The sequence below is a fragment of the Buteo buteo genome, chromosome 7 (genome assembly GCF_964188355.1).
Source record: "Buteo buteo chromosome 7, bButBut1.hap1.1, whole genome shotgun sequence".
Classification (NCBI taxonomy): Eukaryota; Metazoa; Chordata; class Aves; order Accipitriformes; family Accipitridae; genus Buteo; species Buteo buteo.
Window position 1 is genome coordinate 5,612,757 of NC_134177.1, and position 24,869 is coordinate 5,637,625.

The 24,869-nt window shown below is 41.6% G+C and overlaps 1 protein-coding gene across 5 annotated transcripts in view; it reads right to left on the bottom strand.

Moving 5' to 3' along the window:
- Nucleotides 1-5,816: 5,816 nt before the first annotated feature.
- Nucleotides 5,817-24,869, bottom strand: part of MECOM (MDS1 and EVI1 complex locus) — a 344,986-nt gene continuing 325,933 nt past the window's right edge. For 3 of the 5 annotated variants that reach the window (XM_075031356.1, XM_075031354.1, XM_075031359.1), the window contains 8 exons: nucleotides 24,111-24,137; nucleotides 16,708-16,874; nucleotides 15,275-15,352; nucleotides 13,385-13,554; nucleotides 12,135-12,279; nucleotides 9,159-9,395; nucleotides 8,415-8,601; nucleotides 5,817-7,474 (listed from right to left, as the gene is read on the bottom strand). In XM_075031356.1, the coding sequence (XP_074887457.1) occupies nucleotides 7,340-7,474; nucleotides 8,415-8,601; nucleotides 9,159-9,395; nucleotides 12,135-12,279; nucleotides 13,385-13,554; nucleotides 15,275-15,352; nucleotides 16,708-16,874; nucleotides 24,111-24,137 (1,146 nt within the window). In that variant the 3' untranslated portion in view covers nucleotides 5,817-7,339. The remainder of the gene's footprint in view (nucleotides 7,475-8,414; nucleotides 8,602-9,158; nucleotides 9,396-12,134; nucleotides 12,280-13,384; nucleotides 13,555-15,274; nucleotides 15,353-16,707; nucleotides 16,875-24,110; nucleotides 24,138-24,869) is intronic. The other 2 variants (XM_075031358.1, XM_075031357.1) reach the window with 1 other exon arrangement.

Here is a 24,869-nt window from a genome sequence, read left to right on the forward strand (position 1 = left end):
TACGCTCAGCCGGGACAGGGACAAATTCAGACCTGATTCTGGCGTTCCTCAGCTAACGGGGTGTTAGGTCCAAAAAGTAGTTCTTGATCTCCCATTCAAAGTTTTTATGGACGAGTGTAAAGCTGGAGTGAGTTGCTCCATGCAGTGGTTAAGGTTTTAATAGCTCTTAAGTAATAAAAACAGCAGAACTGCTTCCAAAAAGAGTACCAGGGAATCAAGTCTAAATGTAATAAAGGTCTTTACTTTGTTGCAGTGGATTGCAAAGTGTTTTGCGGCTTGTGGTTACACAGAGCAGAGGGGCTGTGGATCCTTCTGAACTAAGTTTTTATTACCCAGTTATGATTGCAGCTGACTGGACTTCACATCTCCGGCAGTCCCCTCCTGAGAAAGGGTAGGCACGTGTCAGCATGCAGGGACTTCACATTGGTCCGAGGATGGCAAAGATTATCCTCCTTTAAGACATGAGCCAGGAGAGGCTGGGTGCTAGAAAAGATCCCTGGCCACGCTCAGACTGCAGATGAATTCAAGAGAAGACATGCCAGATGGGTGCCCAACAGGCCTAGAAGCAACAGGGGAAAGAGGACAGACTTTTTCGTAGGGCCTGGTGCAGGACGACAAGGGGTAATGGTTTTAAACTTAGAGAGGGTAGATTCAGACTAGATATAAGGATGAAATTTTTTATGAGGAGGGTGGTGAAACACTGGAACACGTTGCCCAGAGAGATAGTCAATGCCCCATCCCTGGAAACATTCAAGGTCAGGTTGGACGGGGCTCTGAGCGATGTGATCTAGTTGAAGATGTCCCTGCTCATTGCAGGGGGGTTGGACTAGATGACCTTTAAAGGTCCCTTCCAACCCAAACTGTTCTATGATTCTATGAAAGAGTTGGGTACAGTAGAACACCTAGTTCCATAATTAGGAAGATCTAAACCATTAACATGTCTGTAAGAATCGTTTTTGTGTGAAGACCCTTAGTCTCTGTCCTCCAATGTTTCGCTTTCATTTGGATCATGGATGACCTGAAACTGAGGCTATCGCTGGGATTTTCACACAAATCCTGCTGAAATTCAGGAGGGGTTGAATGCTTAAATTCATCTCCACATCTCAGCTCACGCCTTCGGTTTTTTTTCTCTATTCTAGTGCATTAGCACTTCAGATGTAAGAAAAAAAACCTCTTTAATTTGGGAGCGGAGGAAGACCTGCGGATGAGACAAGAGAGCATCCTTGGAGGATGCTGATGTCGTGGCTTGTGTTACGTGGGCGAAGGATGCAGCTCACCACCTTTGTCTGCCGTGATGGTAACTTTAATGCAGGAGGCCACATGGTGAGCTGCTGGCAGAGCACCCCGAGCTGTTTTATCCACCGCTACTAAAACCACTCACTGCACTTGTTAACTTTTTCCAGGCAATTTTGTAGCAGGAGTTTCTCCACTGGCCGCCCTCGGGAAAAGAGACAGGCTGGTGCGAGGGCGGGCGCTGGCCTGGACAAAGGAGTTGCTTTGCTAAATGGCCATGTTACGCCGCTGCATACCTCAACCCAATTAACGTGGGGCTGCCTGGACCTTAATTGGGCCTGACACGCGCCTGTTGAAAGAGATTCCCCGGGAATTAAAGCGCTACTTCTCTAGTTTGAGTTGGCTGGTGATGCGAAACATGACACTATTTTTGAGAATTTTCTGCGCTTACCATGAAACAAATATGCCACAGGTATCAAGCAAGCTTTGTTTTGGGGCTATAATCATATTACAAATTGAACATTTCCACATGTGCGTGCTGGCACATCTACCCTCGGCTATCTCACATGTATCTGCCCCAAGGTACAGATGCTGAGGTCTTGACATAGCATAATATAGATCTAAATATATTTTCCAGATTGCCTTAGCACATGCTAATGAAAATGAGGAGTAAAGGCCTGAAAGAAGCAGCTGTTTAAAATTTTCTTCAATCCCCGAAAATCAACCTCTTAATTACTGATAATTTAAGCATCAAAATGACCACTAACCCTCTTCTCCCACTAGACCCTCCCAAGCTGGGAGGCCTGCTTTAAGACTCTCAGGCAAAACTTTTTCTTAGAAGTGTAGCATTTCATCACATTTCTTTAGTCTTTCTGGAATTAATTAGTATTAAAATAAAGCAGGGAAAAGGAAGGTGCTTTCTGGAGGTGCCTTCTTTCAGACCCTCTGCTCAGAGAGACGGAGCTGATACTGCTAAAGTTCCTACCCAGCATGTTATACGAGACTACTTTTATATTTCCACAGCACCTTTCATAATAAAAGGTTCCCCAAACTTTCCTGAATGGATTTATGGATATAAATAGCTTCAATTTCCATTAAAATAGGGACACTCCTGGATCAAAAAAAAGGAGGCTCTGCTTCCAGCACACGGTGGCAAAAGGATCTGTGTTCAGTCTGGTTTATGGTCATACCCAGGGGGGCAACCGGTCCCAAGCAAAATTTAGACGGTAGTTTTGGGAAAAAGGCTTCAGTCTTGCAAGACATACCATGAGTTCCTGAATCATGGCGTGGCAGTGGGGCCTCTTTCCAGGGATTATTTAAATGTTAGTCTGATTAAAATCTGAATTCTGGGAAAACAGTAAATTTTGCTGAAAATTATTTTCCTCTAGCAGCAAATGAATCTGATTTGGGGTAAAAAAGTACAGGAAAAGAAAAGGAATACAGTATTTTTTAATTTTTTTTTTTACTTTTTATTTGATGTTTTCTCCTTCACCTTCTCCCCAGACTTCATTAAGCAACTCTGAATTATAAAGCTGAGTCTTTCCTGAAGCTGGCACCATTTTCAGTATAGAAACAAAAGATGATTTAATTGGGGTATTGGAAGCCACAGACCAGGTATACGCACAAGCCTACACAGCTGTTCAATGAGATGGGAAAGAGGATGGTTTTGGCCAGGCTGCAGAATTCATTTTTCTTATAACTGTAGTCTTGGCAAGGTATACTGTCTTTGACATGGAGAAAGGGTCTTCTGTTTGGTGCTGGATGCCCTTGTTTTGTTTAAATCATTACTGGAAGCATCTTTAAAATGAACTAGCTTTTCTGTGCCACTATATGACTGACCAGCAAAACCACAAATGAGACTTAATATAGCTGGAAGGCAGCACGGTGCAGCAAAACGATCCAGGAGTTTCCAGCAATTCTCCATACGTCTGAGCAAGAGAGACCCGACAAAAAGTTTTAAAGTTCAAGACACGCATGGAGCAACGGTCCAAACTGAATCGCTGAGCAAAAGTGGCCTCACAAATGTTTTTATAATAACTTCCCCTCCCATTACTCCACAAATGTGGCTATTAATGCAGTAAAACAGCAGGGCTGACACGGGAACAGTGACTCGGACCTGCAGTGGTATTAAGGATGTGGGCCAGGGTGAAATATTGATTAATCATCTTGTCATGCTGGTGCTTTGTTAGATTCTGTAGATAGGAATTGAGGCAGTAATACACAGCTCCTTCATCTAGTAAAGCTGCTGTGTCACATGGGAATGATTTGTTGACTTATGGAAAACTACTACAGTGGGGTGAACAGTAGGATGATGCTGAAATAAGCTGAAGGTTTTTTTCTTTTAAAAAGTATTGTTTTGTGGTTTTTTTTTTAAGAAAAAAAATCACTGCAGCAGAAAGCCAGAAATATTGGTCCTCACTTAGTGATCTGTTTGCATCTAAGCAAGTGCATCTGTGTGGTCCATCAGGGAGTGTATGACACAAAGACAAAAATTATCCAGTTTTCTTTATTTGGGAGATGAGATGGCTAATCAAATCTGGGTTTGCTTTTCAGCTATTCCTCTGGCTGAAAAACTCTGCTGCTGAGAAAAGGCAGTGAAAATCAAGGTCATGATAAGGTATCTACATGGAGTTGAAGGACCCCGGTGATATGTCCCCCCCCCCGCCCCGCTCATTGCACCCCGTAGGCATGCTGCTGGGTGGGATACTTTGACATGAAAGTACAAAGCTCAAGGCTTTCCATGGGAACATCAGCCCGGGGATTCGATGAGGCCGTGGCAGCCGCTCCCTGATGGTCAATAGACCTGGTTAGGCACAGGTTAAACTAACCCTGTGGCTCAGCTTAAGGAGTACTTTCCCTGACAGTTATATGACGGGAGTGTGCTATTGTAACCCAGAACATTAAACCCAGGGGAAACTGTCCCACCCTTTCTCTACCTCCTAAAAACCCTTTCATCTAGGGCAGGTGAGGGTAGAGCTGATAAGAACTGTCATTGCATCAAATTGAAGGGGAAAACAATCTGGAAAGGTGTTTGCAGATAAAACTTGACTTGATTAATCTATTTGTTCTCTCTATTTGGCAGAAACCTAAACCCAAGTTTCACGGTGACTTTAACTGCACTAAAAATAATAGCCTATTTATGCAATTATCAGCATGTACCTGACCATTGGCTCAGGCCAGTGAAGTGAGTACAAGAACATGCACACAGGCTATTTTTTTTAATTTAATTTTTTTTTTTTTTTCCAGGTGTGGTTTAGGCTTCCTGCATGAAAATCATCGGCCTGTAGGCCTCAGCTTGCCATCACCTGAGCGTGAGGCCCTGGAGCTGTCAGCGCACACCAAAGGCAGGCCAGGCCTCTCCTTGCCGGGTTTGGATTCGGGCCTGCCGATGCCCCCGTTGCTACGTGATGGTTATAAAACAAGTCAAACCGTAGGCTGAAGACAAGAATGACACGTATAGGTTATTCTGAAATGTAACTTAAGGATCTGGTGGGCTACGAGAGGTCTTTGTGTACTGAAAGAGGCCGAGAGAGGAGCACCCCTTGCCTTTGGCCTGGAGACAAGGCCTCCATCTTTGGAGGCCCTTCTTTTGGCATCAGCAGAGACAGATTTAACAAAACCTCCTGCCAAACATATTCCCTAAATGTGCCTTTCCCACTGGGACAGTGCTGGGTTTAATATGCAGTTTGTTACTAACTACCCTGGGTTACTGATACTCAGCGCTGCGCTCCCTCATTGCTTGCTCATGCCAGCTCGCTTGCATGTGGTGATAGCAACCCTTGGTCCCACTGCAAAAAGAGACTCCGCAGTATGGCACATCCACTCTTTCAAGTCACTTAAACTCGAGGGACAGCCCTGTGTAGCAGCCGCAAAGATCAAGGTTGGCTGAGGGTGGCAGGCGGGGACATCCTCACAGTCCCCTTCGGAGCTCTCAGTCCTCCCATTTCTGCCGATGGGAAGAGCCGTAAAATGTGCATTGCCTGGGCCAACGCCGGCTTTTCCTGGACATCCCACCTCCCACCACTCTGCAGGTTGTCCAGAAGAAGCAGGGCTTTGGATCTGATTTCAAAGAGAATGCTCAAACTAAAATATTCTTTTTTTTTTTCTCCTTTTAGACCCTAAAGGCTCATTGCATGCAGTTGGAGGTCCATTTAGCTTCTCAACTATGGATTTTTATCATTCTGGTGAGACAATTTTTTGCTATTAGCCAGCCAAGCCACTGCTTCCCAATGTCATCCCCATGATCAGCGGGCGGGTGCATCACCAGCCCGAGCTCAAGGCTCCACAACAGCATTCAAAGGTGACCTTGCACCAATCCCTCTTGTAAAATGAAATAGTTCTCTTTTCCAAGGTAGTGTTTTGAACCTTAAAGGGCTGATCTAAAAGCCTCCAATGGTCTATTGAGAGGCTCTGGATTGGGTCCTAAATTGCATGACCAAGTCCAAGATGCTTCACAGTGCCCCCATCCTCTGGTTCCCCCTACCGTCATGACCCCACAGACACAGTCTTTGTGCCCCAGACTGCAGACGAAATATGCCATTTTTGCCCTGACCCAGAGAAAAACAAGACAATAAGGAAAAAGATCCCTTCAGTTTTGTAGTCCTTTATTTTTTTTTTAAGTTGATCCTCCCATAGTAATGTACTGAAATGCGTAACAGTTACATTGTACAAAGCATTTAAAGAAAGTACCTCAACTTGCCGATTATTTCAAAATGAGATTATAAACAAAAGGAAAAATAAATCTGGTCCCTCACTAAAGGCCAAAAAAAACCCCCAAAAAATAACTGAATACCTTCCGTCATTTATTTATTTTTTTAAAACATAAATTTGGAACACTTCATCTTACAAATAGGATTAACATGAACATAACATCACACAAGCTCGCAGACAACCAGCATAAAATATTGGGTACAGTTTTTTAATCAGAAGAATCATGCTTTCATGAAGAAATTATAACTGTTTATACAATCGAATCAATTTACTGTATTACAAAAAAAACCTAAGTCGCATCTATTAGTTATTTAGTTCATTAAAAGGCAAAAATAAAATAAAAGAGGAATGTAAGAAAATTTCAAACACTGTTTTGCACTCCCATATACACAGATCAGTTCACCTCACTTTTTTTGAAGTACATGGGTGCCTTACATCGTAACGCAGTGGGGGACTGGAGCAGTGCTGTTTGTTATAGGAACAGTGCTATTTTAATCAACAAACAATCGTTTGCCAACAAATAAATACATGGTACACACAACACAAAGAAGAAATTAGAGGGTAGGGGGGAAAGGAAACAATACAACAAAATAGTGACATGATTGTCGAAAATTAAAATCTCCTTACAATGATTTGAACTAGTGGTGCTGTCGATGAACGCGGTGCTTTCACGGAATTATCTGGATGATTTAGCTTCTTGGAGTAGTGAACATTCATAGTTTACAATATACACAAGCCTCTTATGTATTGTTTCTCAGAGTTCTTTTTTTTTCTTTCTTTTTTTTTCCTTGTTTTTCCTTTTTTTTTTAACAATGCAGTTGAGAAGGCAAAAGAATTACGGAGAGAACAAAATATTCCCTGTTACTTCTTTCTACATTTACGATGGATAGTGCGCATTTGATAGAACTAGTTTCTTTCTTTGAAGGGCTAAAATGCATAAAGCTTTAATGAAGAGATTTGTACATAAAAGCAACTGTTCCCAATCCTGTGTCAAACTATCTTATACAAAAAGAAAATCAATTCAGTTCCTACTTTAAAGGAGTGCCCATGTGTGTATCAATGCAGTCTTAACCCTTTTGCCCCTGCCCCTCAAAGCCGGGTGAACTGGAAGACACTTTTTCCCGGCCCTGGTTTACATAATCCACTGAAACTTTTTTTTTTTAAGTCGCATTGATCCTCCAGAAGTCAGCAGCTGCCTTTGCTGTGCAAAACAAAATATTGAGAATAAATAGTTTCTTTCTTTTTAAAATTATTCAGTTTAAGGTCACTGGACTTTAAATGAGTGACCCTGCAGATTTATAAGGCATTCTGCTCAGCAGTCTTTTAAATAGTCATATATGAAAGAGCCATGCTACTGGTTTGGACTTGGTCCCATCCTCGGTAAGACTTCACACTGTCATACGTGACTGATGGATTGAATGGCGCTGGATTCTGCAGCGGCTCTCGCCATACTGTGCCACATATTGGGAGAACTGTGGGATGCAGAATGAAGGGAGTCCTTGTCGGAGAGAGAGAGCATCATCGCATATGCCTGGGTGGGGAAAGAAGAAGGACGAAGAGGTCATGATTCCGCGGCATGGATCTGAGCTTGGACCTGTGCCACCCCTACGCAGTTAGGGCATCGTTTAGGCTACAGCTGCTATTCTCAACTTATTTTAAAAAAATCAAAACGCATTAGGTAAAACCACTGTCAACCTTTTTACTGACACTTTTGACTCACTAATAGTAATAATAATTTCTGCTTTCATCTGGCTTCACGAAGCTCTGAGAAACCTTTCATAGTAGACAAGCACCCAGAGTCTCCTGTGCCTTTAGATTCTTGGCACAGGAGGCTCTTTTCAAGAGCCTGAGGAATCACATTATCCCTTGGCTGGTCCTGTATTTCACCAAATACCACAGTCTCCTTTGGTGACCTTTTCTGCAGGCATATTCTGCAGCTTTTAAAACAGGAGTCTTTTAAAGGGGCTAAAGACACCCATTTTAATTAATGTTTAAAAAATTTTCAAGAAATAGCACTAGGATATCAGTCTAGTTATTGCTGTTTTAAAAACATGCTGAGGACCTAGAGGCAGTAACATCCAACAGAATATTAAAAAAACAACACCAAAAAGCCAAGCCAGCCAGAAGATTGAGTCACACCCCTGCAAGGCTGCAGCTCAACTCCAGAGCATCAGTGTGACCACGCTGGCTGTCTGAAAGCAGAGTGGGACTGTTTCTTATCATGGCATTTCTGCGGATGGCAGAAATAGCAAAAAAGTAAGAAAATCCTGCATTATACAGGGACCAGAGCACCCTGCCATGTCTCCCTGGTGCGGCAGGAGCGCAGGGGGAGGTCGGGGCAGGCTGAGGTTTGTGGACATGGAGCACAGCCCTGTCTGACGAAGCTGAAACGACCTTGCCTGCCACACACTAACAGTTTAATCCTTCGGGTATTTGGCGACAATAACATTTTAACTGAGTTAAGCTTTTACCTGGGATTTGGATTTCCTGTACAATGGTTGTTTTAGGTCCTCTGGCAGCTGGGAAGTATTGAAAGCTGCCAATTCAGCTTCACTATATTGATTTTCTTCCATTTTCCTCATTTTGAGGCTATCTGTGAAGTGCCTTATGTGGTCCAAAGCCGAAAGTCCAGTCTTATTATACTCCTCCTCTTTATACCTACAAAAACACCACAGAGGTTTTAATGTCAATTAAACAATCCTCTCTGCATTCCCTCATTCTCTCAGATTTACACATCTGAGCCATTTCTCCCTTTTTTACATTCATAAACCACCTTGCCCTGTGGAACTGTGGTCCTGAAATAAAAGAAATTCCCCTTTCTTTTCTAAAAAGGAGAGGGTGGGCAGCAGGGGCAGGGGAGGGAGAGGTCATCTCTCTCCTAGTGTCTCCTCAGCCTTTCACAAGACCATTACAGGAGACCCAGATCAGTTTATGGAGCAGATAAAGTCCCTCCCATGAATGTTTCCTGTCTCACCCAGAACCTGACAATAGTTCCCTGAGCACAGCTATTTTTCCTCTTAAGGGCTACGGATTGCAAGAAGAGACTGAAAACAGGGCTGGTATTGACCCAAACACAGACACACGTTGCTATCGTAACTGGGAAGCTGGCTACCACGGACCGGTTCCCACAGCACACACTTTGGTGCTGGCACTCTTGTATGGTTTATTGTTTTTATTTCACGTATCAGGCACACCAATACTCGGAAGGAACCAACCTGCCAGGGGAAGCTTTGCAGTTCATGTCCAAAGTACTCGTTTCCTCGTAATCCTCCTCTGGAGTCCCCTCGTGCATGTCACTCGTAACAGGCTCTTTGACTGCTTTCCCTGCAATTTCACTCTCTTCATCTTCTTCGTCCATCATTACTTCATCTTCTGCCTCTTCATCATCCAGCAAATCCGAGTTCTGGCTGGCTACCATGGCTTTTTCATCCTTAAAGTGGCTGCCATTCATTCTGAAAGTACCAGAACAAACCCAGGCAATAATCACAAATGAGTTATGAAAGCTCCTCACCAGCAGATTGTCAGAGGCAGATCTGAAAAGGATCTGTCCCAGTAGAATAAAGTGATTTCTGTATTTAATATCTTGTTTAGCTTCAGACATTTAGGCAGTATTGGAGAAAATACCACTCAAAAATCAGTGGGAGGTTACAGTACCATCAGCATGGGATTTTCCTGTTATCCTGCTAAAACTACTGTTCAAGCGGAGGTATGTTCAGATATCCATTCCAAATTTTCTCACGCATTATTTCATCTCATGTTTCCAATCATATATGTAGTCTGGGCAAAACAACTCATTGCCTTTTAACAGAAGCTGTAGGGGCCAAGAAACTCTGAAAATCAGATCCAGCATTTTCAAAAATGACATCCAATACCACATTCAGAGTTTTAAAGTCAAAATTACATGCATAATTAATTTTGCACACTACCACCCATTTGGAAGCCATACTACTTCAGTGAGGTATGGATTACATACATGGGAACCTAAGGGACTTCAGCTGAAGACCTGAAGAGCGGTCTGCAATATTGCCTCCATGCTGAACTACATTATCAACTGATTTGAAGGGTAAGAAGTAATGAAAAGAAAGGCCGTATAGCATTTTAAGTGCATTTATTCTTATTAAACGAGTAATTATAGCAATACGCACATGGAAAACCATTTGGTCTATCCCCTGTTATTACGTTGTTCTTTGCTTTCAGACAATGACTTCTCTTAACTACTTCCTACGGGATTTTATCAAGGACATAATACCCATGCTGAAGTAGGGGCTCGTTTGCTAACGGCCTCAACCCTCTAGGATTCCGAGCATCTGCGGCTGCATTGTGTTCACCACATTAAATGAGAGCTAAAGAAATTCAGCACCGCCATGTCGACAAATGCACGGCCAGAGGTACTAGTGGTGTAAAAGGGCTGCACTTGGTGGAGCCACACAATTCATGCTACCAGCATATCTGCTCCTCTGCGTTATGTAGCACGAAGGCCTTGATTCATCTATTGTTCTCATTGTGCAAAAGGTCCTTACTCTTCCAGGAATACAGTTATAAAAATGGAAACTTTATTGTCTGCCCGCAGTTTGCTTTAGACTCCGTGTGCTTCAAACTGTGCGGGACAATATGGAATATATCAAAAGTTTGAGCAAGATAAGGATGAACCCTAGCAATTTATTTGGTATTTAACATTTGACTTGCTGTTGTAACAGACGTACTTTCTTATGGACCATACACAAGTGAAAGTTGGTTTCTTATACAACAATAGCATCGTTTTCCTAAACATAATAGAGTTTCATCTATTTTCCGAGCAAATTCCAGCTGATTGTCATGAGTTCAGGATTGCATTAAAAAAAAGCCAGGGAATGGTCTGTTTATATCACACTATCAAAAAATCTGAGGCTGTGCAGAGTCGGGAGAGCTGAAGCAGCCACCCCCTTCTAAGATAATCAGAGCAATATCTCTTTATCATCTTTTATTTAAATAGGCAGAAATAAGAAATTGTTGAGCACAGTTTGGGCTGCCAACTTGCTTGTTATGCTCAATTGAGGCTGCTAGAAATGAAAGGGAGATGGAGTACAACCAAAGTAACAAAACCCATGTGATTAAGAAAACAGATTCTCTAATTATGCTTTCAAATGCAGCAATTTGCCAGGGATAAAATATCCATCAAGAGCAGTCTGAAGTGCCAAATTTAGAAAGGAAACACTGCACAACCCAGCAACCTTTCCACTTTGCTGACTTCCTGTCAGAGGACATGTTGAGACCAGATGTGCAAGGAAAAAATCCCAAGCCCTCATTGCCAATCAAGATGGAATGAAATTTGAATATGCATGTAATCACTTAATCCAATACTTCTGTGGAAATTGTGTTATGTCCACCATTTTTATCCCTTCAGAAAGGCATCTGGAAATTGAGAAGACAGTGAAGTTTGTCACCAACAGTAAGAAATTTTTGATGCTGATAACGTAATGCCAATTCAAAAGCGCAAATAACGCATAATGCAAAACCAATCTCAAAGAAATATGTACAGCTGATGTGCGTATCCATGCTACAGCCCTTTCTGCTTAGCTGTGTTTTTATTAGCTGAAAATATTTAGAAGTGGTCTCTCTTCTGTTAGTTCAGAAGAATTGAAACACCCATATACTTAATAAATCTTGGTAGGAAAAAGTGTCTCACATGCTAGAGCACTGTGGACTACCAACGCCTACCCACAGCCTCACAGGCTTTTTGCTAGTCAGCATCTTTCTTGGGATTGAGTTACTTACGGGAAAGGACTTTCAGTTATAATATTTCATTTGATCCAAGAATTTAGCTTAGTCTACTTTATTAATTACACATTTAAATCACATTTAAATCTCTACATTTAGCCACAGGATGTAGAATTCACCTGTTCTGCTGTGAATGTAAAATGAGGGAATTTTTCAACAGACTTATTTATGGGAACTTGAAACTGAGAGCTCCTGATATGAGGAGAAATGTGTTCATAGATGGAAACTTCTGTCCAGCTCTGCCACCGGGAACATGTTCGCGCAGGATGGGAAGGGAATCAACACATTTCTTTTCATAAGACACCGAGGTGAAAGCTGAAGCAACCAGATTGCTAAATAAGTCTGGCTCCAGACATCATCACAAGTGAAAAATCAGGTTTAATAAGTGAGCAAACCTGGGAAAGGAAGAGTAGCAAAAGGAAGGTGCTACTCACCTCTCTTCTGAGTTTCGGGGGGACTGATTGTTGTGGTTGCTGTTTCCAATAAAATTCCTAATTTCTGTGAAGTAAGAGTCTTCCTTGTCATCTAGGATTGCCCCTGTGCTTTCCAGTTCTGAGTGAGGTGAAGATGTTGCAGTACCTTAAAGCAAAATAGAGGACTTCTGTTGTTACTCCTTCACATTTTCTATATTTAACCATTTAAATCAAACTGAAATTGAAGCAATGGTTAAAATGGGTGAGACCCAGGAAAGTTGGTCATAGTGATCTATTGGCTGTAAAACCGGTAATTAGAAGGGAAATATTATTATCCAGGGGTGAAAGTGGTTTCCAGCCAAAACGACTGCTTGCATGCTGGGTGCCATTTCCATGGTTTATAATTGCTTTTGCCAAGTATCTATTTCAACATCCCCCTCCTGTTCCCTTGCGACTCCAAGACTGTCAGTCAATAACTGTGTTAGACCAATGGTTGAACTGAGCAAATGGAATTTCATTTTAGCTACTAATTATGCAGATTTGCTTAAAATATGGAGCAGCCGTTGACATAATCACCCAGGTTCATTAGCACTGAGAGACCAGTGACAGACGTCTTTCTCTGAGCATCGGGGAAAAGACAGCTCTGCATTCCCTGCATGTACCTGGTTATTTCCAGTGGAGCAAAACGTAGACTGAAAAGACTGCAGACAGGGTTTTCACTAAACCCTGCAGATTCCTAAACCAGACCAATGACATCCACTACCTGCCGCTGCCGTTGCTGCTGTTGTACAGTGACCGATTTGCTTGGGGGCTTGGGAGGCACCATTACCTCCATAATAGCGAGTGCTTTTCAGCTCCTGACAGTGGGAATATTTTAGAAGGTGCCAAGAAAATCTTTTAGAGTGCCCCCTGAGACTCTAAATCTAGGACTCTTATTGAGAGCCAAGTGATTGCGGAGATGGGATTAAATCAATTTTCCCAGTCTGTTCTCAAAATGCTATGGTTGGCTTAATTAAAACCAAAAGAAAGGACATCATCCAGTGGTATTAAGTTGTACAAGGGTAGAGTTTATGCTGGGATTTTCAAAGCACTTTAAATGTCAGCAGAGCTTAGGCACTTACATATTTTCCAAAACCCCACTCATCGGAGCAGACGGCACAGAGCAACGTGTGCCTATTGACACTCAGCAGCATTGAAAGTGAACGTGCAGTCCCTGTATATGAACGCTGGTGGTACATAGGGCACGCTGGAGAGGGAAAAGGCATACATACCAGACATGTTCCCATTCTCGTGCTTTTTTAGATGTCTGTCAAGATTGGTTTGTTGACCAAAACACCTGTCACACAAGTGACACTTGAATGGCTTCTCTTTATTGTGGATGTTACGGACATGTCTCTGCAGGTTAGAAGATATGCTAAAGGATCTGTCACAGTATTTGCATCTAAAAAAAACCAAAACAAGTAGGTAGAAAAGGGGTTGTTAGTAGCTGGAAGTGTAATATTTGTTCTAAGAGACATGAAGCGCCTTCTGGGCTCAGTGTCAGTACCCAACTGCCGTTCCTTGGTCCCTATTGAGGCAAAACCCTATCTGAAATAAAGACAAGCTTTGGCTGAATAACTGGAAAGCCATGCTCTTGGAATGGAGACATCACTTCTACAGTGGGTTTTTTAGCTTTAATTCATATTAGGCTTTCTATTTTAAATACTGCCTTTAGGAATAAGCATAGTATTTCGAGTTAACAGCATCAAATTAGCTAGGGTAATTGATTCCCATGTTTTTAAAACTGTTGCACGCAAAGTTGGGAAGTTTGAAAACAGTAGAGCAATAACTCTATTGTTTCATGTGCTGCCAATACAATACAATTAAACACTTTTGGAAAAAACATGAAACAGATCTCTTCTAATGCTCAAATAAGGTAAAAAGGGGCTATTTCTTTTCCTATTCTAAATTATACTGTGTGATTAAATCTTTTCTTGAGGAATTAGCTTGCTCGATTGCTAATCCCAGAGGAAATTTGGTTATCTTGCAAAAACCAGCAATAAACAATCCCAACCTTTAATACTGTGCCAATGTGAGTAGTTTAGTCTATCACTCTGGTACCAGAGGCATCAATTTTCATACTCTATAGTGATTTGGAGTCCCTAAAGCCTTTACTGTATTGCTCTTTAAGCCATTACTAAGTCATACTATAACTATTCCAAATTCTCTGGCTGGCAACTAGCCAACAGTCTTCACCACTTTAGTTTTTCAATCTTTTACTTCTCCCGTGCTTCTCTTATGCTTGTCAATGATGTCAAATTTTTTTTTTTTTGTGTGCTGAAATCGTCCATTATGCTACTAATCGCTTGTGGCTTTTATGTAGTAGACGGGTATAACATGCATCAAGACCTTCCTTCAATAAAATTAGATGTGAATCTCATTTCCTAAAGAGACTAAAGGCAAAAAACATATTGTTTCCTCACAAACAATGAGCTTACTCTGCTCTTTACAGCTCATAAAATGCAGAAATTGGTGCATTTGTTTTACTGGAACATGAACTGGCTTCTTTCCAGTTGATTTAAATTGGTCTTTCATTTTCAATAAGGTGAAGCTTCTATACACATTTCTGCATGTGACTGTCCTGGATACAATATCACATACATATTCTTATCAACAAGAGAGTACACCCACATGGGTTTTGGTTAAGCAGACCTCAGAAAGGATCCAGATTCAGCAGGAAACAAATAAATACAGTAACGCCTTTGCATCCAAGACCTTTCAGAAATCAGATGATTGACGAAACACCCAGCTGTAGGCTGCAAATAACACTGCAGAGCTCTTACAAAAAATAACATTTTTGCAAGGGAAAATGTGACCATAAGCCCTATTGAAAATCACTTCAACCATGCTGGTGTAGAAACACCAGCTATCCCGCGAGGCAAAGGCAGGACTTGTGGATGGCGCCTGGGCTAGCTAGGACCAAAACCTTGCCCTGTCTCTGCAGCTCCAATGCTGAATATCATCATCGAATACAAAAAGCCCTGTTAGAGAGCAAAACGCAACGTTGGGTCATCAATGCTAAGGAGCGAGGGCTGGAGTTGGCCAAGGAAGGCTGTTCAACACTCATTCCCTTGCTTTATTCATTTGACCACACCACAGACACGGGTAAGGGGTCGCAGTACCTATAGGGCTGCTCTCCAGTGTGCGTCCTCAGGTGACGTGTTAGGTTTGCAGATCTCGGGAAAATCTTGCCGCAGTATCTGTGATAAGAAAAGGTTTGATAAGACAATGCAACCTTCAATGGCTACATCCCAATTTGAGCTGCACTGGATGCATAGCCCAAATTGAATTAGTCTATGGTATTATTGGCATTGCTTTGGTGTTAACGACATTTCAATAAAAGCATTCAGCAAATGCAAGTGACTGAGACACACACACGCACAAGAATGGGACTGGAATTGCTGGCACCGACCAGCTGTTCTTGTGCATAAGCAAGGGATATAGGAAAACATACCAGTTTTAAAGATCACCCCAAATTTCTAAGCTCACTAGGTGATTATGGGTCACATTCAGATTTGGAATCAAGAAAATCTGTTATTAAAGCCTGGGATTTCTGCCTCCATGTAGGCAAATTTCAAACCTTTCAACCAATTCTACGTGTCAGCAAATGTGACATCATTCTGTGCATTGAATAGGATCAGAGCAGACAAGACTCAAAGACCTAATCCATCAAGGTATGTTTCTATAACAACATGTCTTGACAGAAGGTGACATGTTTTCAAAAAGATCAGATAAACCGATATGCCAGTGTCAAACGCCTGCGCATTCTGGAGATTATATAGAGACCTAAATAATGCAATTTAAAAAGCATTCTCCAAACTCGATAATTTGTCACGGGAAAAATAATGGCAAGAAAAAAAATTATTGTGAGCCCTCCCCCTTCGTTCAAGTAACATATTAATATTCAGTTTATAATTGGTCCAGTTCTATTAATGACATTCAGCCCATTTCTGTATGGGGACAGAGCACACAGCACTCTTTTAAGTGAATGAGGGTGGTGGTTGCTCCACATGATGACTTTGAAGATTGCATCTCTTCACTTTTAACATCCCATTTATTTTTCACAACGTGATGTATAAGCCTTCAAAATACCCACACAGCTAATTCTACTCTCCTCAACAAAGCTCCCATTCATTTTGGTTACATGTACAATGACTATCTTCATTGTATTTTTTTTTAAGTCTGTACACATAAGTCCTAATAAGTCATGTATTTTATCACTTATCCCTTTGGATATTATAGCCAGAAGCCTGAGAAAAAACACGTCTGTAATTTATGATCAAAAAAATCAATAATAAAAGCACACTTATGCATGTGAAAGTGATGAGAAAATTTGGGAAAAAAGAATTGTTTATATAATAGTTTCCACCTCATTTATCACACTGGTATGACACAGGGCAAACTTGTTATTTAATAACACCAGTAATTTAATAAATAAGAACCCCAAAGCAAAACGCTTTCCATGTTTCGTTGGGCACATGAAAGACCATCAACTGCCTGAGTAGGGGCAATTTGGGAAGCCCGGGAGGGTACCACGGGGCGATTTGGGGGCTACCTGCAGGTGTAGCGCTCCTTGCCCTTCCGCAGCAGGGTCTCGGGCAAGGTGCTCGGCGGCGCGCGGAAGTTGAACATGGACGGCACTGACTGGATCAGCTCGTTGGCCTCCGGTTTCAGGGCACTAAAGCTCTCCAGCTTCTCGGCCATGTTTTCTATAGCTGACATCTGCAACAGAAGATAGCACAGAACCCATCACGGTGAATACGGCTTCAGCTTTCTGCCCTCACCGGAAACCCAAAATACAAAGAACATACACTGCCAAGAGAAAAAAAAAAAAAAGGAAAAAAAAAAAAGCAAATGTAGAGTTGCAGTCTCAAAAATTATGGGGCACATTAGGTAAGGTGGTGGCCATGATGTTGTCCCACTTGGAATAACACCCGTTAACACCCGTAACTGCTACAACGGGGTGCTGTTTCTCTGCAAGGCCAGCATACAGCAGAACTCCTGTCCTGATTGCTATAATGGAAAGCTGCTTCCACACAAAATCTAAATTAGCCAGTGTTCATTTCTTCCTATTTTTAAGCCTCAGCTTCTATAAATTTCCAGTCTATACAGTCATGCTGTGTGGGTGTGTGCCTATGAGTCTATGCATCCCATCTGCTGCAACTATCGGCCATTTTTGACCAATCAACAGAAAAAATAGATACACCAACAATAACTGAATTCCTACAGTTTGGGTTTTTTTTTTTAAAAACGACTTGCAGAGGACAAATATTGCAGAGGAAACCTTATGAACACGCTAGCTCAACCAAGGGCTTCAACAAGCCAGATCCAGAGAGGCTCTGTCAATGTTCCAGACACATCCAACCATTCAGTCCAGTCTTCTTGCCCATCACAGTCAAAGACCATGAGATAAATCCATAAGAAATGAAGCTTTGATGGGTTTGGTGCTATGTGTTCACATTACCTGTTAGATGCCTATCCTATTTTTCTACAGTCTCTTAATATTCCTGCTCTACCTTTAGTTGCTTGTAAACACTATGTACTTTGGGATGTCTCCACTCTTGGTTTGCTGTCTGTAATTTTCAGGCAGTGGGGACTAAATAATTTCTGAAGAATGGTTTCCTTTAAGGTGTCTGGAACTGATCATGAAATACTGCTCCAAAACCTCAAACATTGTCACTTGGAGAGTTCAAGACTGCTGCTGAGCCTACTGACAGCTGAGAGTAACCATCTGCCTCTTCATAACACCACAAACAAATGAAAAAAACAGAAACCCAAGATCTCACCTACCGAGCATAAAAACCACAGCATGAGCCCTGTGCAATACCTTGCTTGTAATGAAGGAGGAAATTATATGAAAGACAAGATGCTGAACGCTCCTCAGCTGAGAACACCTTCACAGCCCATTCTTCAAAATCCTAAGACACTGCTCTGAATGTTGGGATTTTAAAATTTTATTTCAATGGGAAGAGTTGCACAGTTGTTGTTTTTTTAAAATTTTATCTGAATGGGCAGAATTGCACGTTTGTCTCCTGGAATTGCTATTCACAGGCTGGTTAGCTCTGGCTTTGGGTTGTGGGGTTTTTTTTCCCTTTAGCCTGTAGCCTGCCCTCTCATTTCATGCTCAGATTCCTAATGCCGAGTACAAATTGCAATGTACAGGGTACCACTGCCAATTTGCCAAATGTCTTTCATCAAACACGGTGCAAAAAAAAAAAAAAAAAAAAAAAAAAAAAATCTCAGAGGGAAGTCAAGATACATTTACTTGTCAGGCAACAAATGTGAAAGCATTGCGAGGCAGTAGGGGCCGTAAGCCTGGGGTTTGATTCATAATCACTCAGCTGCTAAAACATTCTCCACAGATGCAAGTGGACAGCACATTTGTCAATATGAAGGATTTTGACATGTACTGATCACAGGCGTGAGATATGTAATGATGATGCTGCTGGGAGAGGAGGTAATTCTATCTCGGCACCGAGATGTCATTATCAACCCATACAACTCAACATTACCGTATATTTCTTTTTACATGACTTAATCTTTTTCTTTAGTCAGAATTGATTCCTAAAGCTTTTACAATAGTCTTTCCACTGCCTTTAATTCCTTCTAATTGTTCCCCGCAAGAATTCATTTGTCTATTTTGCAGTTGTGGAAAATAAATGGTTTGAATGAAAAATGACCTTTGGCCTTCCGGCTGATTAGCAGTGACAAGACAGTGCATGGGTTATGATAGCACATATTTGTGGTGAAGAATAATAAGGGCATTGAGAAGTATAATAAATGTTTTATTTATGTATATTTAATATTCAAGTCAGTTTCATTATCTAGTGGTTTTAAATCATTTTTGGATCACCATTTCTCATGCACATGGTCCCCTACAGTAATATATTAAAGCAACTATTTTCCCCTTTACATTTAAAATGGCTTAGTCATGCTTATTCGTTTTAGTTCTTATTTCCAGGATTTTCCAGAGGAGAAATTGAGACTAATTCTTCTCTAATGTACAGCGATGCAGATCAGTGGTACCTCCAACACGGCCTCCAGGATTACATCAGTCCCAAAATAGGTATGAAATCAGCATCTAATCTTAAATCCCTCATTCAGAGGAAACGCAAGCACTTCCAATTATTTTAAAGTATTACTCGCTTTCCAAAAATATGTTTCTCACCATAGGAATGACTATTGTGTTTGTTGTTTGGGTTTTTTTTAAAGACTGATCTATGTAGTTACCTGGTATGATTTATATTTTTCAAGAAATGCACCAGCAACAACGGGAAGGCTCGGCCCCAAGCCTGTGCTAATACAAGGCGGTTGCACTCCACCGCTGTCAGGATAATTCGAGCTGTTACTATCTGCTGGAGATAGGGCTCACAAGAACCAAAATTGGGGCATTTTCTTAAGAAGTCCTGGAGCTCAGGGCGTTCAGGATGCAATACCCTATCGCAAGACAGGCACCTGGGCTGCATGGACCTGTTACAGCCCATAAAATCCTGCCAGCTCAGACCCACAACAAACTCTCCTGCAGACTTTATATGCAGATAGGCAGCCCCTGCTCATCAGTCTACTTGCAAAATATTAACTGAATAATAAGAAATCCGGGGTTTGTCGCACTGACTGCAGGAATTATAAACCTGCAACACACGCTTTTGGGAAGCCGGTACCCTGGTTTGAAGCAGTGGCCCCAGGGGATGTGCAGGAGGGCAGGCAAGGGACAGACCTTCTCCCCAGTGCCTTCTGTCATGCACCAGCAATGAAAGATGCAAGAGCCTTAACTGGAGGTTGGATCTCGACTGTGGTGTTGAACACCCAGTGGTGACTGCTGCTCCCATTCATTTAGCTAAACCCTTTTCAAATCCATTTATGTTTTTGTCAAGGAGAGTTCGCCAATTTAATTAGGTGCATATGAAAAGATACTGGCTTTTGTTCCTTCTAAGCCTTTTGCTTGATAATTCAGCTAGGTGCCCCTCTTTTTTTTTCTGTATTGTTAAAACTAATGAATAACCATTTCTCATTCAGGTTCTGCTCACCATTCATGGTCTCATAGAGCTGGGGCACAGCTCCCTCAGGCATTTCTTTCCCAAGCTGAAAAAATCAAAATCTACTTAGTCTCTTTTTGTATGGAAGCTGTTCCCTACCTCTGACCATCATTGTTGCACTTTTCTGTGTCTTTTCTAATCTACTATGTCCTTTTTGAGAGAGACTTCGCTGTATTCAAGATCTGAAGGCACTATAACATAATGATGTTTTCAATTCCTTTCTGCTAAGCACTTGGATGATATTTTCATAAAACTATCAACCTCAAGATCTTTTTCCTGAATGACACGAGTTAAGAGTCACACTTTCCCCTCAGTGTTACTGGGTACTTACTGACATTGAGTTTTATTGCTATTTTAATCCCCGGTGACTCAGCTTTCTGTGAATCTTCTGCATAATCTTCATAGTCAGCTTTGGATTTAGCTGTTCTCAATAAACAGTCACAAACTTTGCTCTTTGCCTGGTCACGCTTCTTCCTATACCATTTACAGATATATGCCACAGTTCAGATCCCAGTGACACCCCTAGGTGGACTCACCGATAATCTTCAATGATTGTAAAAATCACTAATTTATTCTTACCCTTTTTTTCCAAGGGTTTTTCTTTTTTTTTTTTGACTAATTATTAACCCAGGGGATGACTTTCCCTCTTCCACAATGAAACTCCCTCTTTCAGCTGAAACACAACCAAAGTAGCTCTTACTCCTTCAAAATACCGTTAGGGCTGACTGCAAATCACAACTGCCTCCACAGGAGCTGCGTTGACCATGGAGATGCTACTGGTCAGCAATCCACCCAACTCCTGGAGCAAGCTGTTAGCGATAGCATCTGTCCTGGCAGGTTAGGTGGGTGCTTGTGGCCACCTTGTCTCTCCGGGGATGGTCCCGGAGGACCACCATGGAGGCAGGCGTGCAGCTCGAGCCACCCCGCAGCGCTTTCAGGAGGGCTCTGCATCCCAGCCGACTGCCCAAGGACTGCGGCGATCCCTGAACGGGACACGGGGAGGAAGGCACCGCTTGACCCCAAGGATGGGATTAGTGTAATTGCCATGTCCATGGAGAAAGCCCTCCAAGGAGGTAGGAAAGCGAGAAGATCCGATTACATATTTTACATACAGCTATTGCCTTATGGACAAGTCATGTCTGCTCCTAATCTGAGATCAGTGAATGACAGTATTTTATATAGAACAGTAACTTTTGATTTACATATATAAGAGTTGTTGATTCTATCTGCGTCCAGATGTCTGGAAAAGGAAGCAGCTTTCCCCCACCTCCCTCCCGCTCCCTGAGAGGCTATTAACCTCCTACTGACGCAAACTAATATGCAGTCGCAATTCCCCAGCTCCGACTCAAAAATGCAGACATTACCATAATCGGCTAAAACAAGTATTTATAAACATTTCAACGGGCAAGATATGATCAGCAGGGGCCTTGAACATTTGTCTTAAAATTTATTAACCAACAGAAGAAAAAGTGGCATAAATAAAGCAAAGGGGTTTTGCTGCTGCTTTTTAAGAATAACCTGATGATATGAAATAATCTAGCAGACAATGTCATGAATTACATGACCTCATGTTTTACAAACGCGACTCCTTCATCGCTATTATCGCAAAAACAACTGACTTTATGGCTGTAACTCATGGGAAAAAAAATGTTCAATGTTTGCTTTCTATTTTTACTAGTGTTATTTAGAGAAATCTTGAAAACTCAACTATTAAAGCTCAGGATTTCTTCCTCCCCGGTTCAAGTTGTAATGCTTTTTCTAAAAACTACGACTTGCGAATTTGTTGTCTTGAAACTGTGTGTATTTGGACATCCAGCCATGGAACTTGGCTGAGCTATATTCACGTTCAAGGACTTATCACACGTGGCTGAGTTTTATGAAGCAGTAGTGAGAAACTCCTGCTGATCTGCAGTATAGCTCCAGAATGACTCTATTTGTATTAATGCAGTTGGTGGAGATTTGGCTGATCTAACAGAATGGATAGTGTCCTAAAATAAGCCCAATAAAATAAAAGCTTTGTTAATGCACTTACCAAATTTCTTTTCATTTATTTGTAAAATTATGTTAATTATTTACAATGATTCTCCATAAAGCTTTTGCAAATAAAGCCTGAACCTCTTTAGAGCACCTTCTCTTGATGGGATCAGAAGGTGCTGAAAGAGTCTACAGACTAAATAAATCAAGGTCCCTTCAAGCGGGGGTGTTGCCCATTGATTTGCACTATAGGGTTCCTGCCAAACAATGAAAAACAATCTGAAATAATCTGAAATATATGGCACGTGCAACTGTGAATTGAGATAGAAAGGCTTGTGTGACATATTCAAATCTCTCAAGATGAAGATTCATCCAGGAACCAGCATCCTGCTCTAGGCACTTCATGTTTTAAATACCTATTTCTGCTGCAGCTGCTCAAAGCACTAGCCTGGCCAGGAGACATACGCTCACAAAAAAAAAAGCAGGATGATGGAAAGTTGAGGACCAAGCCAATGTCAAGGGAAGCAGACAGAAGAAACAGACTGCACTGGGTTTTTTGCCTTCCCAAATATGCCCAAACAGAGCACTTTTCTGAGAGCAGAGGATCCAGGGTGCCTGGGCCAAATCACAAATCCTGCCACGGCCCCTTCACGTGCTACACTGAATTCTCTCTACTGCAGAGAAAATGTTTGGGAACACCCTCTTGTGCTCTGGCATCTGACCCTACCTCCTATCCGTTGAGCTCATTCGGGGTCTATGGGTGCTCGCAGGAGTCCTTCAGTGCCTGCTTAGCTCCTTTCACCTCTGGATCCTAGCGCATCTTTTGCAGATGCCTAAACCATCGCTTTACAGGAGGAAAATGAGATTAAAAGCCACGTGTAGGCAAAGCAGAGGCCCATCGCTGCTTTTGCAGCGTGCCGTGCACAGCAGGCAGGAGAGCAGGGCTATGTGCCCATCTGCAAGCACCTCTGAGGGCTCCTGCACTAGCCCCGTACGGAGACGCACGTGGGAAAGAGTACATGAAGATCTCAGCTCTCATTTTGTGAAATTCTGGCTTTGTCTTGTGAAATTAGTCCACGTCGCACTGCGAGTGATGAGCGAGAGTGAGTCAGGACCCGAGCCGCAGCCGGCTGGCTCCAGCTCTCCCCTCCGAAGCCCAAAGGTTGGGAAAAATCTGGGACAAGTATTTATGGGTTCAGCGCTGCAGCTGAGCAGCCAGCAATGTAAGAGCAAAACACGGTCTTATCTGAGTTGCATCTGCAAAAGCAGTTGCTGTAGCTTTTTTATATTCATGAACAATTTAGATGTATTATAAATAACGTTTTATAAAAATAGAAGAGCAAGCTCAAATTTATCCCATAGTACTAAAAGCACAATTCCTGTTCACATAAGGGGGACGATGTAAGTATACACAGAGGACAAATTTGACCCAAACATGGCAAATAAATGGGTGTTTTATTTCTGCTTTAAGTACAGCAATGAGCAATTAAGCTCAAAACTTCAAAGCTATTAAAGTGACTAACTCCCACTGAAGTCAATGCAAGATAGAAACGTGAAGTCCTCTGAGGCTCTGTATTTTAATGTCTTGAATGCAGATTAAATATTTATAACTATTGCAATCTAACAAGATTTCAGCCTGAAAATTTCACTGCAATCTCTGAAGGAAATGGCTTGGAACAATTTCACTTAAATATAAACAAAGACTGCATTTTGAAACCCTCACTCAGGTAAAGCTCCCATTGCCTTCACCAAATAAAAACGGCAAGATGAGGTAGGTAAAAATAAAGCCAATTTGACATAAGAGGATATTTATCCACTACAGCTACAACACTCTGTAGGAAAGCGTGGCATGCTCCATAATTGAGTGGTAAGTTATCTTTCATATTATATTTTTCTTATGCAATTTATTTCACAATGATTAAATCAAAAATATAAGCAATGAACTTACCCAAATTCTTTGATCAGGCAATTGGAACTGGGAGCAAAATTGAAACAAAAACAACACATTATTCCTGCGTTGGAACCCTCATTGCAATCAATCTACTAATTAAGATTTTATTTAAAGATACTAATTAAGATGTTATTCTGAATGATTTGCTGCATCGGGGTATTCTCTCCCTAAAAATGCAATCCTTGTAATGGCAGATTACTGTGAAATACCGTTAAATGATCTAATTTTCATAGCTTTTGGGCCACTGCCACTGGGAAGGATTTTGCCCAGGCAGGGACAGGCTAAGGACTAGAGTTTATGTCTTTAATTTCTACTTCAGAAGCCTATTTTAAAGATCCATCTGTTAGCTGTCATATTATCCAGTTAAAAAAAAATAAATTCTTGCTTCATCAGATAGCAAGTTTCAGAAATAAATTCACCTACAGAAATACAAACTTGTAGGACACAAACAACAATTTTTTTCATATTTAACACAGATAAATCCTGCCAGCAGAAAATGAAAACTTGCAGTGCACTCCACACCTGTACTTTTACAGGGGTGAACAGGACTATAAAGGAAAAACAGCTTTTCTGCAAGTCGTTCCCCAGTCTTCCATAAATACTGAGCCAAATGCTGCCTTTGCAAACAGGAGACTCCTTTCTATTAAAGTCTGCAAGAAAGCAGATTTTGGCATTTACTCTTTTGACAGGACATGTGATGGTGGTTTAGGGGTTTTTTTACAATACATTAAGAGTGCATGTTACACTCATGACCTT